Genomic DNA, 18677 nt, shown 5'->3' with positions numbered 1-18677 from the left:
AAATTGAGTCAGTGCCTTTAAAATTGAGGAACCGGTGGTTTCATGTTTTTTTGTTTGTTTGTTTTGTTTTTGAAGTTTTGTTTTGTTGCCATTGGACTGGAACACCTATTTTTATTTTGCACTGTAAATAAATCTGCACTTTTCACCCTCATCCACGTTTGCCGTTGCTGTGTTTTTCACCTCATCACCACCAAACCTCAGTGTGTCTTGTCGCCACCATCCTGTGTGGACGTGGGCTGCAAAGTCCATTCTTCACAGAAGTACAAAAGAAAAATTGGCGTGTTGTTTTTGTTTCGGCGTCTCCTTCTTAGAATAACCGCAGCCATGTGTGCGCAATTGCGCATACAAACCGTTTGCACCTCCCTTTGAGACATGTTAAATATAGAAGCAGTTTCTATGAGCAAAATTGCTTTTAGGTTTGATAAATCACTTTGCGTGTGCTAAATTAATATATTTACATTTTCTCCACCCAGAACACGCACAATTGCGTGTAAATGCCCCATATTGCATATTCATTGCTGCAAACTTACTAACTGGATGCAGACGCGCTATTTTACACCTTTGACAGATGCAACCCTTTTTGCGCACTGTTAGTAAATCAGTTTGTACATTTTTTTGCGTGTGCAAGGAGTTTGCACACGTTTTCATACACGCAAACCTTTAGTAGATCCGGCCTTTAATGTATGACAGTTTTCTTTTATGGATATTATTTTTTGAAAAGTAAGTAAAAACAAGTGCATTTTCCTCAAGGACCAGAAATTCACATCCTTACAAGAGATTTTGTTCTCTTTGAATAAGTGTGTGCCTGCATTACAAAGTAAGCCTGTTACGTTAAAGGGGGACACCAGTGATGTACTATTGGACTTCCATAAAGTTGGGGTCCACACAATCGACGCATTTAAAAACTAATGGTCAAAATTGAAGCAGCATAGGCCAAGTTATCGTTTCTTCATAGTCTCTTGTATGGGTCAAGATCCAAAAACACTGCATCCTACAGTATGACGTCATCAGGGTTATTGTTTTAATTTAACATTATATATTATCAACTGTTTTCACAGGCTGAGCTCTGTGTAAAATCCATTGAATCCTTCATTTAGTATCCTTAATGTTGCAAGGCTAACCAGTTTCTCCATGCTTGTTTAAAGTGTGTCAGCCCAGTGTCTGATGGCTTGCTGGGAACATTTTTCATCAGCAATTGTCATATTATGTCTTTGTATTATTATATTATATATACCATGTAACATATTAAGAATTACAAAGAAATTTACACGAGACACAAAACCTTATTACATACATTATTTAGTGTGTGTGTGTGTGTGTGTGTGTGTGTGTGTGCGTGTGCGTGTGCATGTCTTACGGTCAGGTTCGGTGGTGAGCCTCAAGGGGGCAGAGCTCTCTCCTGGGCCCACGTCATTGTAAGCAATGACTCTGAAGCTGTAGCTCTCCTCTGGTTTCAGGTTGGACACTGTCAGCTCCAAAGACTCTGGCTCCGAGACGTTCACTGACCGCTCCCTGACACAGGCAAACACACATTGTTGTACACTGAGCCATTTTCAATACAAATATATTAGTACACATAGTGTGTACATAGTACACAACAACCTCCATTTTGTATTTTATATAAAACTTTTTTTTAATTATGCATTTATATTACATTTTGTATATTTTTACTCACACACACTTAATTTTTCATTTAATTTACTGTGTTTTTTTTATCATTTAGCTTAGCGTGAAAATCAGATACTCTGTAAACACCACCGTATTTAAAAAAGACCCCAGTTTTATTTTGTTACAGTACAGATAATCACAGTTTTAATCAGACGTAATCTGTGTAATCCGGCAGTGACTGGAGCTAATCCTCAGATTACAGCACCTCTGTAGCCTCTCAGTCCTCAACTAACCACCAAAGCACTGAGGAAACAGTTGTCAATGTTTCCACTGCACCACCAAATACACACTGAGGTTTATTCTGCTCAAATCACTGTAAAGACAGTAAAAATGTCTGTTTTTATACAAAATGATGGAGACAATAATTTAAAATACTGCTAATAACAATGATAAGAAAAGTAATCTTTGAAGAATTTTGTTCCACTTCGATGAGAATTGATCAAACATTGTCTGGGATGGTTTACTCACTCAAACTTCTTGTGTGATTTTATTCAGTGAGAAGTACAAAAGAACATCAAACACAATGACGTTTGGTTTCAATCAAAGGATGAAACTGTGCAAATAATTAAAAACAGCGTAGAACAACTGTGTACCCACTAAATGAATTACTGCTGCTAGAGAGTAAAAGAGTACAATTTAAAATGAGCAACAAGCAATGATGATTGCAGGCATTAGGTTCAATATATATATATTTTACATTTTGGGAAATAGCTTATTCACTTACCAAGAGTGAGTTGACAAGATTGATATCAACCTCATGTCTGTGTGTTCAGTATAAAGCTGGAATCAGAATGTGCTTAGCCAAGCTTACGAAACATACTAAAAGCGCCCTTTTTTCCCTGTTTTTGTATGGAGTAAACAAGCATGTTAGCATTTCAGCATGTTAATTTGTGACCTTTAGAGATGCTGAAAGGTATTTCATTTTTTATAACTTAGGACATGGCCAGGCAAGCTGTTATCCCTTCTTTCAGTATTTAGTTTGATAGGCTAACCACATTCTTATTCCAGCTTTTTATTTACACACCAACAAGACATTGATTTTTATCTTCTAAACTGAATAAGCAACACTATACAAAGTTACTCCTAGATTAAGGACATAATGTGTGTTGACAACTTGAAGAAATTCAATACTATGATCTGACTTTCTTATATCCCTGTTTCCTTGTAGTGTATTTGTTGAAACTTCATTTGTGTAGTTTATGTATTTTTTTGCAGTTGCATGTATACACAGGCAAAAATCATGGGAGCGACAGGAGGTTCCAGACTCCCCCTTTCTGGGAAAAACAGAAATCTGTCCCCCTCAATAACCTATATGAGTGAAAACATATTTTTAATATATATATGTCTGTCTGCTACTGTCTGCTGTGTTGGCAAGGCAACTGGCTCATAACCTGCCACTGGCTGGCTGCCTTTTACAAACCAACCATGAGAAAAATAGCACAACCCATTAACGCCAGACCATCACTGAAAAAACAATTAAAGAAAAATAAATTAAAGAAATAGGATGCTAGATAGGTAATTCTTGTCTCTTTTGTGGTCTGACGTGGGAGAACTAGGTCACCCAGGGGGGTGTGGCACTGGAGGACAGCTGAGAACAGGCACTTTGCCCTGGGCAGGGGCCCCACCGATCTCCCTTCTGTCCAGCGGACTAACATTACCAGGGGCATGAAGAAATCTCTTATTATTGTTATTATTATTATTATTATTATTATTATTATTATTATTATTATTATTATTATTATTATTATTGAATGGGTAATCCAAGGTACAACGTACAAGGTAATTTATTCACCAATAGTCAGATATTAAGATATATCTGTTTCTGGACCAATGCATTGAACAGACAAACTGAGCAACACATCAGCCAACATCATTATCAGCAGCAGAGACACATATTTAAAGAAAATACAATAGGTGAGTGGAGTTCTCAGGGTTTATGAATCCATATTTTCCTCTGAGCTGCTGACTAAAAAGGCAGAAATGCCAAGCTGGATGTCGAGTTAACAAGCAAGTCTGTTTCTGTCATCGGTGTGAATTCTTTTTGCCCTTCAAAGGCCACAGTCAGAGGTCATTCAGTCCTTTCAAAACAAATAACCCACAGAAGGAGAGAGATGGTTCTTTCTCTGCTCAAAGTTTTACTCATTATCTCATTCCCATCTTTCAGGCACTGCTTCTTATTGTCTCTCTGTTTGAAAGTAGGACAGGCAGAACCTCTCTCACCTCATTCAGTTTCTATGGCTGTTTCTAAGTTATTACAACTGACAAAAAAGTGAATCCTTACTCTCCCTTCTCGCCATCTCCCGCCTTTTTTTCTGTAAATCTTTTATTGTTTTCCCTCTTAGTCTCCCTCCGTCCTCCCTCGTTTTGTGCAAGTTATTAGCCCTGAAAAAAACATTTCTGTGTTTTTCTCAAAGTCATTAGAACCGACAAAATCTCTGCCTCTGTGCCTTCTGTAAGTCATTGGGACTGACAGAATCTTTCTGTCATGTCATTTCATGATGAAACTTCAGTGCCTCTTTTGTCCAGCGTACCGTTCAGAGCCCTAAAGCACTGCAGGTTGGTTAGTCCCTAAGGTAACAGAGCTTAAAAGCCTGGATGTGAAAGCCTTCAGCTGGAGCCCCGGCTGTCAGAGGTTACCATTTAACATCAGCGGGGGACTCGCCAATATGTCACCCAGAGCTTTTTCCAGCAAATGTTCAGAGCAGTTGTGTGCAGCAGAGCTGTGATCAAAGGAGAGAAGTGCTGTCTTTGACATACTGTTAGTTTACAACTCCACGCCATCAGTCCTTTATCCCTTCATACTGTAAGTCAACAAGATAGAGCTTCCTGTTATACAGTATTATGGCTCACGCACCTTCAAGTCTACAACCTTTTTAGATAACAGTGTGGCTCTAAACATTGCCAGTTTGGTCTGTCGCTTGGTCTTTCAGTCTTTCACTTCAGTAAAACAGAAATATCTCTGCAACCTTTGATGGTTTGTAATAAAATTTTGTAAAGACATAGATTGTCCCCAGAGGATGAATCTTAATGTCATTTCAAATTAGTAAAAAGTTTTAACAATTATAGATGCTGTTGTTACACACATTTATGACCCCTCAGGATGTACAAGCCTCATTTATGTGCAGTAATATTGCTCACTCTTTACCCACATGTGACTAACAACATAATCCATTTGGATATTCTTAATTAGGCCTAATTCCAAATGTAATGTAAAAAAGATTTTCCTGACCTGATGTTTAATAAAGCTAAATTTAGAGAGTCGACATAGAAACAATATAGAAACTGCAGTGCAACTAAGTGCAAACTTAACGCTTCTGACAACTCATTTGTGCCTAGCTCAAGGCTGCAAAGATTGCAATAGATTATGGTATTCTTATCATTGTTGGTTGTGTAATATGTGTGTAAGATTTGTAGTTCAATGTTCAATATGGGTAGTAGTGCAATATTTGTCATTTGTGTTGGTATGTGTGGTATGTGCCACACATATGTTGTTTACATGTTGTAACGTGTGTTTACATGTTCTATGCTATTATCTTCACTGTGGAGGCAAGTATATGTGCACAGCATTTGAGTCCAAGACAAATTTCCCTACGAAGCCAATAACGTGTATTGCATCATAGCGTATCATACCATATTGTATTGTCACGTATTGTATCATATTCTGTTGTATCGTATTGTATCATATAGTAGTGCATTGTGTCTAATTGAATCGTTTTGTATCATTCCTGTGTTCCTTCAAAGGTCAACACCGCAGATTGATGTAAAAACAAAGCAGTTTGCATGTGGATTTAGAAGCCAACACGTAGTCTACATTCGACAACATCCAATTTAATCCAAAACCAAGTGTTCACGTAGCTCTGAAGTCAACACCACGGCCCTTAAATAACCTGAGTGCAGTGGTCCCCTATCGTATTGCCTTGTGACCCCTCAAAAAATAATAACTCCCAGATATGACAGCTCATCATTGGTTTTATTTGCCTGTGGTTTGAGAGCAGCTCAACCAAAGAGTGTTTCATCATTGTTTTATTATTTTATTTAAAATATTTTTAAGAAATTAAAAAGTAAAATGACCCGGTAGTTCACTAGAAAAAAAAACAATGATTAAAAAAAAAACCTCTGACAGTACACACACACTCTGTAAATCATTTGAGACTATTTCAACTACTGCATTGCTACATTGCTTTCCATAACTTGTGTTTTCTTTAAAGTATGAAAAAGAATGGTCTCAGGAAAGTGGTAACTCCCAAGAATGCATGCTGGGAAGTCTGCTAATTAGCTGATCATGTTTCTTAAGAAACTTATTTCTATAAGTTGATTGAACTCTGTACAGTACATTCATCCAACTCATCATTTCAAGTCAAGAGACTTCAAGTTAAAACTTGTATTTGTATGTTCTAAAGTGATCTGAAAATAAAAAAAATAGAAATGTTAAGTTTAATCAACTAAATATGTAAAGCTTGCATATTTATTTTAAGTTAGAAAAGATTGAAAAGTTGATTCCACTAAATTCCATAGTGACCTTTTACAGTGCAGACTTATGGATTGTCCTGATCTCCAGTTTGGGAACCTCTGCCTTACAGAGACAGGAAATAAAAAGTCCAGTCTTACCTCTCAACTCCGTCCTGGGAGTAATAAATGCCATAGGTCTGCACAGCTCCTCCCATCTCCTCGGGGGGGCGCCAGCTGAGTCGGACAAATCGGCTGGACACTAGGACAGGGACCAGGTCGCGGGGGGCAGAGGGGAGGGCAACGCCTGGGCTGGGGGACACTGGTGGGGGATCAGAGGAGGAGGAGTAAGTCAAGGGGGTGCCAGAAGGAGCAGGAGGAGCAGGAGGAGGGCGAGGAGGAGGAGGTGTGTGGACGGGCCTATACTGAGTGGGCGTGGCCTCTGTTAACAGTTCATCCAGGGGAGAGGGAAGGAGTGAGGAAGGAAGGAGAAGCAGGGACGAGGACGGGGGAGGGTGGAGGTGGAGGTGGAGGTGGAGGCGGAGCAAAGAAAAAAGGAGCAAAAGACAGATGAGATGAGGAGATAAGGAACGGAAAAGACGTGGAAGAGACAAGAAGGAAGAAAAGGAAGAAGAAGAGTGGTAAAGAAGATCACAGGCAGGAAGAAAAAGTGGCAGAGCATCTGAAGAGTTTAGTCATCAATCAACACATATCAATAATGTGAAAGTAAAGACTTTTGCCTGCTTCACATCACATCACAGTTCAGAATAATGTGATCTGATGACTGACAGCTCAAACTGGCTGGATTCACTCAGACATTTCAATTAGATGGAGTTTAAATAAATGTTGTTCCTGGAGAAGTTGATACATGGGGTTTTATGGTGGTGTTATAGACTCGTATAACACTTGGTTAGAATGTGAGCAGTTCCTAAACGGTTATCAGACAAAAATGAGATGCAGATGGGCGACAGATCCTATATCTGGATAATGACATCTTATCACAAGCCTTTCATTTACACATGGTGTTAACTGTTCTTGTTATCTTGAGCATTTTGAACATTGAACATTTTAGTCAGATTGTAGAATGCACATTAGGTCTGCAGAGCTGACAATGATATATATATATATACACATATATAATTATATATATATATAATTTAATAAGAATAATTATCCCATCCAAAAATGTCAATCAGCAACAGTATAAAAATAGTGACAGCTGTGGGTTTGGCTCATGTCCTTCTCCTCCTTTTTTTTCACTTCAATACTTTATTGGCTTTTTTAAGAAGAAAAACAAATCCATACAAAATCAATGCACAGCATTGCAATCAACACCCAGAGAAAATGCGAACAACAAAATATACGTATTTGCACATAATAAAAAAGAGAAAAAGAGAAAAAGAAAAGGAAGATAAATAAATTTAATAATAATAAATAAAATAAGTCTCAGCCCTATTAGCGGTCAGGTCGGTTCATTGTTCGGTATAACATTTTTTTTGTCATTGTGTTCCAGGAACATTCCAAATCCTCCAAAACGTATCACGTTTGTTTTTCGTAAAATAGCTTATTCTTTCAAGAGCAAGGTAACAAGTCATTACCCTCAGCGACTGAGAAATTCCACGTTGTTTGTTTCTTCAATGAAAAGGTGGTGCACCTTTTAGCTTCTAAAAGGCAAATGTTGAGCAGACACTTTACATTAGTTTGCAAAGTTATCTGGGTAGATATTTAGAATACATAAATTTAGGATTAAGAAGAACCTCTTTGCCAATAATTTGACTGATCAGATCCAATACCTCCTTCCAAAAACAAATTAGGTGAGGGCACTCCCACATACAGTGGAACATAGACCCCATTTAATGCATGTCTCAGGAATATTAGTATTAAAGTGATGTAGTTTAACCGGAGTGATGTACTGTCTACTTAACCATTTGACCTATCTGCTGCGTTTGACACAGTCAACCACCAAATCCTCCTCTCCACTCTGGCTGAACTTGGCATCGCTGACTCTGCTCTAACCTGGTTCACATCATACCTGACAAATCGCACCTTTCAGGTCATATGGAATAGCTCCTTGTCCAAACCCTGCTTCCTGGAAACTGGTGTCCCTCAAGGCTCAGTACTAGGACCACTTTGGTTTTCACTATACACTAGATCACTAGGCTCTGCAATCACATCACATGGATTTTCTTACCACTGTTTTGCAGACAACACCCAACTGTTCGTCTCTTTTCCCCCATCCTCCGACACCCACGTTGCAACGCGCATCTCGGAATGCCTGGCAGACATCTCCACTTGGACAACTGTGCACCACCTCAAGCTCAACCTTCATAAAACTGAACTCCTAGACTATCCTGCACCCCCAACATCACTGCTATGGCCCGATCCTGCAGATTTGCCTTCTACAATATCCACTTTACCTCGACCCCGCATAGCATGACTCCAAAAAACAAAAAAAAGGTATATGCACTTGTATATTCTTGCCCTTAGCAATTGTTGCACCTCACCCAGATGGGCAAGAGCACTGTACCAGACCATTATTGTATTTTTCAGGAAGGGGTTTCTTGTCTGCATAATTAACTTATTTTATAACTTATTATAACATAACCCGCTAAGGCTGTGTGCAAAATTTTGACCGATGACCACTAGGTGGCGCTCTTTAAATTCAAGTATTTTATATCTCCACATCGGTTGGTTGGATTAACACAAAACTTGGTACACTCATTGCCAATGCCCACCTGAGGATAGATGACGAAGGTGTTACCGATCCGACACTAGGTGGCACTCTGGGGGCAGTCTAATTTTACATTTGGCACTGTGCCCACACCATAACATTTATGTCAACAAAATTCATAGGGGTGGTATAGACTGGCGCCTGTAACTCACACACCAAAAATTACCAGCAGGTGGGGCTATTATCAAGACAAAAGCGTTTTTTGCCAATAACTCCCACATGTCGCACAGTTATAAACCTTATATCTACGTGTTCCCTGAATTCAGCTGAATTGTGTGATGTAGTGCGCTAAATTTCCATTCGCAAATTCGTGAAATGTCGCAAACCTACTTTTTCGAACTCCTCCTAGGCAATTTCACCAACTTGCAGGAAACTTTGCGCACAGCATCTGCGGACCCTCCTGACAAAAGGTTATTAAAAGAATATTGATAGTCTAAACAACACCCAAAATATAGAACAACAATTTCCTGCACGTTGTGGTCAAACAGACAGTCTTGCATATCTTGACGAAATACAATCCCATTACCACAAAACTTTTGTTAATTGTTTTCCATGGCCCCATGGCGGTTTGTGCAAAATTTGGTGCAAATCGGCCAATAGGTGGCCCTTTTATTGCTAAATGATGAAAGAACAGCTTGACTGCCTTCACTTTTGATTCCTCAATGTAAGTTGTTGCATGAACAAGGCCCGACAACAGCATGCCGCAACAGCCGCATGCCCCAACAGCAGCATGCCCTACAAGGGCCCGTTCATCACTGCTTGCAGTTTTAATTTATTTTGTAACCTGAGAAGATGCTGAATACACCTACGAGGTCGAGTAATGTAGGCAGGGTTTGTTCCAGGCCAGAGCAAAACACAATTATGTTGTCAGAGCTATTCGATGTTCTATATCTCTCATATTTATTCCAGTTATGTTGGTGTGTTTGCATATTGTCATGTCTAGTGGCTCAATAGCCAGAATGAACAGTAGGGGAGATAATGGGCAGCCCTGTCTCAATACCTGAGTAAGGTTAAAGGGAGTTGACATAAGGCCGTTAGTTAAAATTTCAGCTTGTAGGTTAGAATAGAGAAGCTGTATCCATCTAAGAAAATTTCTCCCTATACCAAATCTCTCTAAGATTTCAAATTAGTACTGCCACTCTATCCTGTCGAAAGCCTTCTCTGCTACCAGCGACAGGATAGAGTGGTCAGGAGTGCCAGATTTCTCAAAAAGTATGTTCAGCACCCTTCTTATGTTATGAAAACCCTGCCTTCCCTGTATAAACCCTTTCTGGGCAGGATTGAACCATTTTGGGTAGGATAGGTTCCAACCTTTTAGCTAGTACTTTGCACAGAATCTTAAGCTCAGTATTGAGTAGCGAGACTGGCCTATAGGATCCACATTGAGTTGATGGTTTACCAGGTTTTAGTAGTAGTGATATTACTGCAGTATTGAGCCACACAGGAAGGGATCCTTTGTCAAATGATTCTTGGTACATATCAAGTAGAGGTGCCATATTTTTAAAAATATTGTATACGTCAATCAGAATTCCATCAGGCCCAGGAGTTTGTCCTCCTTTCAAACTGTTTATAGCTTCAGAGAGTTCCTGGGATCTGATGTTTAGCTCTAATGAGCCCAGAGATTCTTCATTAAATTCTATTGAGTCCAAAAATTCCTTTTGTATGTGCAGTGCTGAGTCTGAACATTTGGAGCTGTACAAGCCTTGAACTCCAGAAAGTTGTTGTTTATTGCTTGTGGGTCAGTGATTAGCATCCTGTTTGTTTTAATTGAATATATTGCCTTTTGTGCTTGAATCTGTTTAATACCCTTTCATCTAGTTCATAATAGGACTGTCTTAGTCTCATCAAACTTTTTGTTGCCTTATTTGTAGATAAAACATTGTATTTAGATCTAGGTTCTGGAAAATTTGGTTTTTAATTTCTTTCTTCTGTGAGATTTGTATTGAAAATTTGTAAAGCTTATCATCTGGCCTCTTATGAAGGCTTTAAAGGCTTTCTACCTCACAGCTGCAGAAGTTTGCTCAGTGATATTTTCAAAATAAACATCTATTTGAGCTCCAATAAACTCTATGAATTCTGGATCTCTAAGCCAAGCAGTCTGGAGATGCCATCTTGGAGAGTGATACAAAAAGTTTGGGAAGTTTAAGGAGGAATGAAACTGAGGCATGGTCCGAGATTCTTATGCTATCATACCAACAGCTTGTTATTTTGGATATCAGATCGGCTGAAATTAAATAATAATCGATTCTGGAAAAAATCTGGTAAGTACTAGAGTAGCAGGAAAATGTTAGCTGGTTGGTTGCTTCTCCATACATCAGTCAACTTAAAATCTTTTATACATTGAAGCAGCTCTTTTCTTGTGTGGGGGTGAGAGGTCTCTGTCCCAGTGGATCTATCCAGCTCTGGTTGAAGTGTGCAATTGAAGTCCCCACCCATGATAAAGTGGCCAGGCAGAGCAGCTAGTGATAAGAAAAGGTGTCTAAAGAAGGCTAAGTTGTCATTATCTGTACCATACATATTAATCAGATCTAATCGGACTGAAAAAAATTCACGTTGAATAATAAGGTCTGCCAAATCGATCTTCTGTGGCACTACTGAGATGGAAGGGCACAAACTGATGTATGAGAGTGATAACCCCTCGTGAATGTGAGCTGAAGGAAGCAGAAAACACCTGACCAGGCCACCTCCTCTTTACCCCAACTACATCCTGAGGGGTTAAATGGGTCTCCTGGAGAAAAACTGCTTTAGCTTTTAATTGTCATAGCCTGCTCATGACTTCCTTTAACTTGACAAGCTTATTAAGTCCCCTTACATTCAAGGAAGTGAACTGAAGCTCAGAAGACATAAGTCAAAGTTATAGTTTTGGTTCCTGTCCCACTGGATGCATTTAAGATGGCTGCTAATACAAGATGCAACATAATGAGATAAAAAAAGGGGAGATAAATAACGAAATAAAGCAAAAAGATGTGCAAATACCAGTATGTAACAAGAAGAACATTGTAACTATACCTGGGTGCATTTCCCCAACGGAAATACACCCACCCACCCCATAATAAACACACCCCAAGGAGCCCAAAAAAGAGCCCAACTATGGAGCTTCGCTGGTCCACTGTAGACGTCATCATGGAGAGGAACAGCATGCACAACATAGTCAGAGCAAAGTCCTTCCATTAACATAGTCATCAAAACCAAACTAAAGTTTTGTTAAATCTAGTTTCATGCCACATACACACAAAAAATATCTTCAAAGTAAGATGCAAGGTCAGCAATGTGTTAAACAAAAAAGAGGAGGTAGAAGGCAATAAACTAGTGTTGTCCGTTCATGTCCACAAAGTATAATAAAGCATACCTATTAAGGCAAAGTGCTCTTCAAAGGATGACAACAGGTTAGCTTTTTATAATGTATCATTCACCCGTTTCTCTGTTGTAGTTTCTCTGTTGTAGAAATTTGTGTAATTCTTCCACAAATTTCTCCACTGCCATTAGTGTGTCAAAGATGTGGCACTTTCTTTTGTAGGTCACCAGAAGTTTAGCTGGATCAACAATCCACTACCCTGGGTCTTTGCACTGGTTGCTGACTGGAAGCTCCAGTTTCACTGACTCTGCCGATTCTGTGTGCTCTCTCGATCAGCAGCGGTCCAGGAAAGTAATCTGCTAGTACCTCTGGTAGCCACCTCTCCAGAAATGAACACACATCAGACCCTTCCTTCCCCTCCGGGAGGCCCTCTAGACAAAGGTTTGATTGGCAGCTACGGTTTTCCAAATCATCCACTTTTAACACCAGCTCTTCAGTGGCCGCTTTCATGTCAGTGTTATGAGCTAGCGAGCTCACGATGTCATCTTGGTTAGTGCTAATTCTGTCTTCAGCTTCTGTAATACGCACCGTGACTGCTTTCAGTTCGCCCTGCACTCCTTGTATTGTGTTTAGCAGCCCGTCAAATCTCAACAAAGTCCTCTTTCTTCGCAGTCAGGATATGATTTTGGCTGCCACACTAGCAACTATTTCTTATTCATTAGTATTGTTGTTAGCTTGCTGTGTAGAGTCCAACTTGGAGTCTAATTTTGCAGGTTTCTGTGTCTGTTTTACTGGTTTCTGTGGCATTTCAACCAATGTCTTGTTTTGGAGAAAAGGAACTGTGGTTGTATGGGTTGATTAAAATTGTTTGGCTGTTAAAATCTCAAAATTGACGGAGGGTTAAGGTTCCGACACCCGTCTGCTCATCATCGTGCCATAACCGGAACTCTGCAGTTTGACTTTTAAGTTGCCACCAATGATACTGCTGTAGAGAAACATCCCCAAGGCAGAGCAATATTTAATTGATGTACTACACACACAAACACACACACTGTGTGTGTGTGTGTATGCGTGTTGCCACCTTCATTTTTTTATTATTATTGTTTTTTGCACCAATTTGTGCTTTTTTGCTTCAATTTCAAAGTCCTCTGGTTCTGTCAACATGAAGGAGTCAATAAGAGTAAAGTATGGTTACACCAGTTATATTAAGGACTAAAATATATGGTCATAGATATAGACAAAATGTTTAGTTTGTCAAAATAACACCACTCTGTGTCCTCTGCCCTTGCCCTGCCTGGAGTGGTAGTCCCCTGAATGTTGTTTTGGGTCAGCCAGTCCACCACGGGTGACAGTATTTTCTGTCCTGTCATTGCCACTGACACGACTCATCAACCCGTGATCCATCAGATCTGTTTTTGGACAGCCTCTTTCTTTTTTATAAATTAAATAAATATATTTAAGCTGAGAGAGATCCAATTTATCCCATAGGTCAAAGGTTAGGACCGTCCAGAGTCGTTAAATGTTTAAGTCCATCTGTACATGTCAATAAAGCTTTACAGAACACACACACATTTCACACTTCATGATGTGATGAAAGAGAGACAGAGAGGAGGAGAAAGAGGGGTAGATAAAGGTGAAACAGAAAAACATAAGAAACAGAAATGAAGGGAGATAAAGATAAATGAGAAAGAGACAGGGAGGTAAAAAGAACAAATGGAGGAAAAAAAGGGGTATGACAAAGGCAACAGGCAGAGGTGAGGGGAAGAGGGAAAGAAAAGGAGGTAGAAAAAGAGCAGAAGGGGGATGGGATGAAACAGAAAAAGGAGAACCAGGAGGATATGATGGAAGAAGAAAAGGAAAAAAAGGGGGGCTAGGGAAAAAGAAATCAAATATAAGATGTTGATGAAGGTTCTCAGTCATCCAGCTCATGGTAAATCTATGTGCTGTATTGTAGTCAACTGGACTTGTTTCAGTTTCTTGAAACTGAAACAAGTCCAGCTGACTATGATATATATATGTATATATATATATATATATATATATATATATATATATATATATATATATATATGTATATATATATATATATATACTATAAGGATTGCGGAAAAAACTGAGAAATAAAAAGGAGAAAAGAGAGAAAAAGAGGAGTAGATGGAAACAAGAGTGTTAACACACCTCCTCTCATCTCTGTGAGATGAGACTTGGGGTGTGAAGGGCGGATTCGTTCCTGCTCGGTGACCCGGCCGAAAAGCCAAGCCGGCGCTGAGCACTTAAACGTCACTCTCTGCCGAAAATAGACGGGTAGGGTAAATAATAGAGTCAGACACCACAGAAGAAGAGCTGGAAAACAATCTGAATAAGTGCTAAAAATTACACTGCAGTCTGCCCGACGACAGGTGATACCTGCTCGAGCACGCAAGCATGCACACACACACACACACACACACACACACACACACACATAGCCTCCGTGTTTTTTTCTCCATCACTCTGTCCATTTTTTACAATCTGCTCTGCATTTATATTGTTTCTGCTGCCCGACTGATCTTCGGGGGAATTTGGTTTTTAGCGCTGATGTTTGCACAGCAAAGGAATGTGCTGTTATTTAAAAAAAAACAATGTGCTTGTATGAAGAATTGTAACTTACACCGAAATGGACCAAAAAGTGTAGTGTATACTGAGTATACTACATCACTATATTCTTGAAAATGGAACATTTTAGGCTAGCATATGTAGAATGAACCAGCCAAACTTTAAATAAGCTAAAAGTAGGATTGTACTGTTAGTGAAATGCCAAACCAATTAATTAACATTTAAATGACGTTAGCTAACTTTGAAAGCCATCATACCTAATGTTGTTAGCTTGCTGATGGGGTAGGATTCAGATGTGGAGATGGGATGTGTGCGAAGGAGCTGAGTCAGTCACCTGGTCACTAACTATACTTTATAAGCTAACACTAGCAACTACTGGTCCAATGTGCCTGTCTGCACTGATATTAGAGGAGTGGTAATAGGTACAGCAACTTCCCTGCTGGACTTGAGTTTCATTTCAGGCGTCAATGCAGCATTGAAATACATCAAATGAGGGACTGTTATGTACAAATCAGCAATAATGTAACGTTAGTTAGCTAGCCAGTTAGCTACAGAGAAATCAACAAACTACAATAGTAGCGACTGTTTTACGCTTTTTATAAAGAGAAGGACCATGATACATTGAAATGACAGAGAGTTCTCATAACCCTCACATCTGAATCACCATTTGGAGGGCCATGTAGCACTAACACTTCACCCTACACCTCCATCCCAACAAGAATTGGGACAACCTACCCCTAGATGTGAACATGCAAAATGGAGGGGTAGGGCTAAGTGGTAGGGGCAAGGGGTGTATTGGAATTGGGCCTTTAAGTTTATCCACCTTCTATTTTACCACTAGATCCCCCTTGGTGATTTTCTTTTCATTCTTCTAATAATTATTTCCAGCCAATTATTTCTACCCAATTATATAGGCCTGCTGCTATTGGTGTGTTCTTGGTTTTCATTGCACTCGTAATCCAATCTAAAATCTTCAGGGGTAGAATCAGAGGTATTATCAGAGGCGCAGCAGAGGCGAACCGGCGGCGTGTCAGTCTGATGGTGTTCACTGTCTGATAACTAAACAGATCATTCACTCAACAAAATAAAGAGAAATGTCCCACAAAGCAACGTTACAGGACCAAACAACAGTAACGTAGTAACTGGTCGTGTCTTTGGCAACTTATATAAGGAAAAAAATACTGCAGTTATACGTGGAGAAGTGTCTGTCATCCTGTCTGTCCTCTTGTCTGTCGTCCCGTCTGTCATCCTGTCTGTCCTCCTGTCCGTCATCCTGTCTGTCATCCTGTCCGTCATCCTGTCCGTCATCCTGTCTATCATCCTGTCCGTCATCCTGTCTATCATCCTGTCTGTCATCCTGTCTATCCTCCTGTCTGTCGTCCTGTCTGTCATCCCGTCTGTCCTGGCAAAAAACGTTAACTCACCAAGTGTTTGCCTCCTCCACTATTGCGTTGTTGTAGTTACTGTCTCATGGTGACGGTCAGCCCTCCCGACCAAGACTTCAGTGAACTTTCCCCCAGAAAACAGCCTCCCTCCCCACGAGTGACAGTCATACAGCGTCCAGTTTACTGATGGTGATTATGTAATTATGTAATTTAGAGAAAAACGTAACTTTGTCACTTTCCAGGATGTTTGGTGGGTCAGGATCTCAATCACAACACATTATAACAGCATCCATATGATTATAAAGAGTCAGCAGGTACATGTTTAGATTAACAGGAGGACACCGGGGGAAACACCTTGAAAAAACCACACAGACGTCATCATCAAGTTGCTGCCAACTACCCGAGATTTTACTATGCAATCTACTTATTTGAATCCTGACTTTGTAGGCTAATGTTTGTGTTAACTCATACAAGGTAGTATTATCAAGATAAATAGCAGGGTGTTACTGAGGGACAGGGGGAAAAAACAGCTAAACTCTGCCAACACTGCCAGTTTCAAAATACGAATAAATATTTTTCTGTCTGTAGTATTAATGCAGTATAAATACATGAAGAAGGACTTCTTACATGTAGAAGAGAATCCCCCTCTCTGCCTATCATTTGGCCCATAAACATTCTCTTTCTCTCTCTCTCTCTTTTTAACCTCTATTTATGCAGACGAAGACTGCTCAGCTCATTCACTCGCTTCAGCTTCACTCTGCTTCACATTCATTCTGCCTTGCACTCTCTCTCTCTCTTCCTGCACTCAATTTCAGGGCTCATTTCAGCCAGCTGCTGTTGAAGACGCCTGTACCACACACACACGCACACACGCAAACACACACACGCACACGCACACGCACACACACACACACACACACACACACAAAAGGTATTCAAGATTTTACTCACTTACTCGAAATGGTGGAGATTTACACAAATAAATATCCATTCTGTGTGTGTGTGTGTGTGTGTGTGCATGCGCGCATGCATGTTTATGCGTGTGGTTGTGTGTGTGTATGTGTGTGTATGTACTGTGTGACCTGAAGGTGGAAAACTGACTAATGGATGAAAGTTGAATAAAGAAAACAGAAAACTACCACCGGTTAAATGGACTACACTACACTAGAATCAGATAGCATCTCCTTCTGCTACTTTGATTTTGTGTAGCCTATGTTACTTCTCTCTTTTAAAGTTGAAGGCTGGTGTTATTCTTTCCGTTGATATCATAAATAAATCTTATGGGCACTATCAACAACAAAACAAAAAACAAAACAAATAGTCACTATAGCACCAAATGCATATTAATCCACTGCTGAAAATAGTCTTGAATTAATGCACCATTTTCTCATGAAAAACATTTATATATTTGAAAATTTTAATTTTGAGTCAAGATGAATGGGTTTGTGGTTTTGGGAATGTTTTAACACAATGTCATCAAAATAAAATGTTGGTATTTTACATCACTGCTCACCATAGATGCGTTCAAAATGTGTATGTGTCTGTTCAAGATGGTGTTTCAACATTTGTAAGCATTAAACCACTGGATAGTTTTAAGTGGACATAGGGACATTTTCCAGCAGTGTTAGTAGGGACAGAAACAGTTTGTGCCTAAACATAACCAGACCATAAGCACAGCGCTGTCAAACATAAAACTATTGAACTGAAAGAAACATGAAGTTCCAACCTAAAGAAATGTAAAGGACATAGCCAAAATGTATTCTGGTGATAGGTTACACCAAAAAAACTCAGAAAGCAAATTAGAATGATAAAGTCCAACTTCCCTTCAACCGTTATTTATCATTATTAGTATGAGAAATCTGACAGCTTTGGAGTTGTTGGAAGGTGTGGCTGAAATTTTTACTTTGTGCTTAACACTTAAAATTATCAAAGTTCCGAGATTTAGACTGCAACAGAATCTGAAGCTCACTGATTGGATGTTTATTTCTTGTAAATTGTTCAAGCAAGCTAGCTGCAAAACCATCAAGTCTCACCAGTTGATCAAGGTCCAACATACAGTTACAGCCGCCTTGATTTTCCCCTCCCATCTGACTGCCTTTCGGCTGCCAGCCGGTCCCCAGTCGGTACCCAGCCACTGGGAGTCCCTCCCTTCTCCTGGGGGTGTGTCTAGTTGCCACTGGAGACACGGCCATTCATTCGATAGCAGGGTGTCACCATGAGATGGTGCTTCCCTCACAAAAAACAAATATAGCATAGATACCTTTTAAACCGAAACCTTATTCTTCTACCCTTTGACATCTCAGTGGCAAATATTACACTTTTATCCCACTACATCTATTTTAAAGCTTTAGTTAGTTTAGTTAGCGTTAGCCCTACTGGTTAATTAACTTTACTTACTTTATTTATATTTTATATCGATAATTTAAAGTTGTAGCTAGATTATATTATTATAGGTTAAGCCACCCAGCAGTATATACAGTTATTAACATTACTCCATCCTTTACCTGCTGCAGCCCTAAAGTTATGAACACATTAACACAACCTGCATTGGCCCATG

The 18677-nt window shown here is 39.6% G+C and overlaps 1 protein-coding gene across 1 annotated transcript in view; it reads right to left on the bottom strand.

Annotated features, from left to right (window-relative positions):
* Nucleotides 1-18677, bottom strand: part of dcc (DCC netrin 1 receptor) — a 245377-nt gene that overhangs the window by 132451 nt on the left and 94249 nt on the right. Inside the window, exons 8-9 of the mRNA XM_073478346.1 lie at nucleotides 6277-6436; nucleotides 1358-1512 (exon numbers count right to left, since the gene is read on the bottom strand). Coding sequence (XP_073334447.1) covers nucleotides 1358-1512; nucleotides 6277-6436 — 315 coding nt within the window. The remainder of the gene's footprint in view (nucleotides 1-1357; nucleotides 1513-6276; nucleotides 6437-18677) is intronic.

Source organism: Pagrus major, chromosome 12 (genome assembly GCF_040436345.1).
Source record: "Pagrus major chromosome 12, Pma_NU_1.0".
Classification (NCBI taxonomy): Eukaryota; Metazoa; Chordata; class Actinopteri; order Spariformes; family Sparidae; genus Pagrus; species Pagrus major.
Note: the sequence above shows the minus strand (reverse complement) of the source record. Positions and strands in the feature narration are given on the sequence as shown.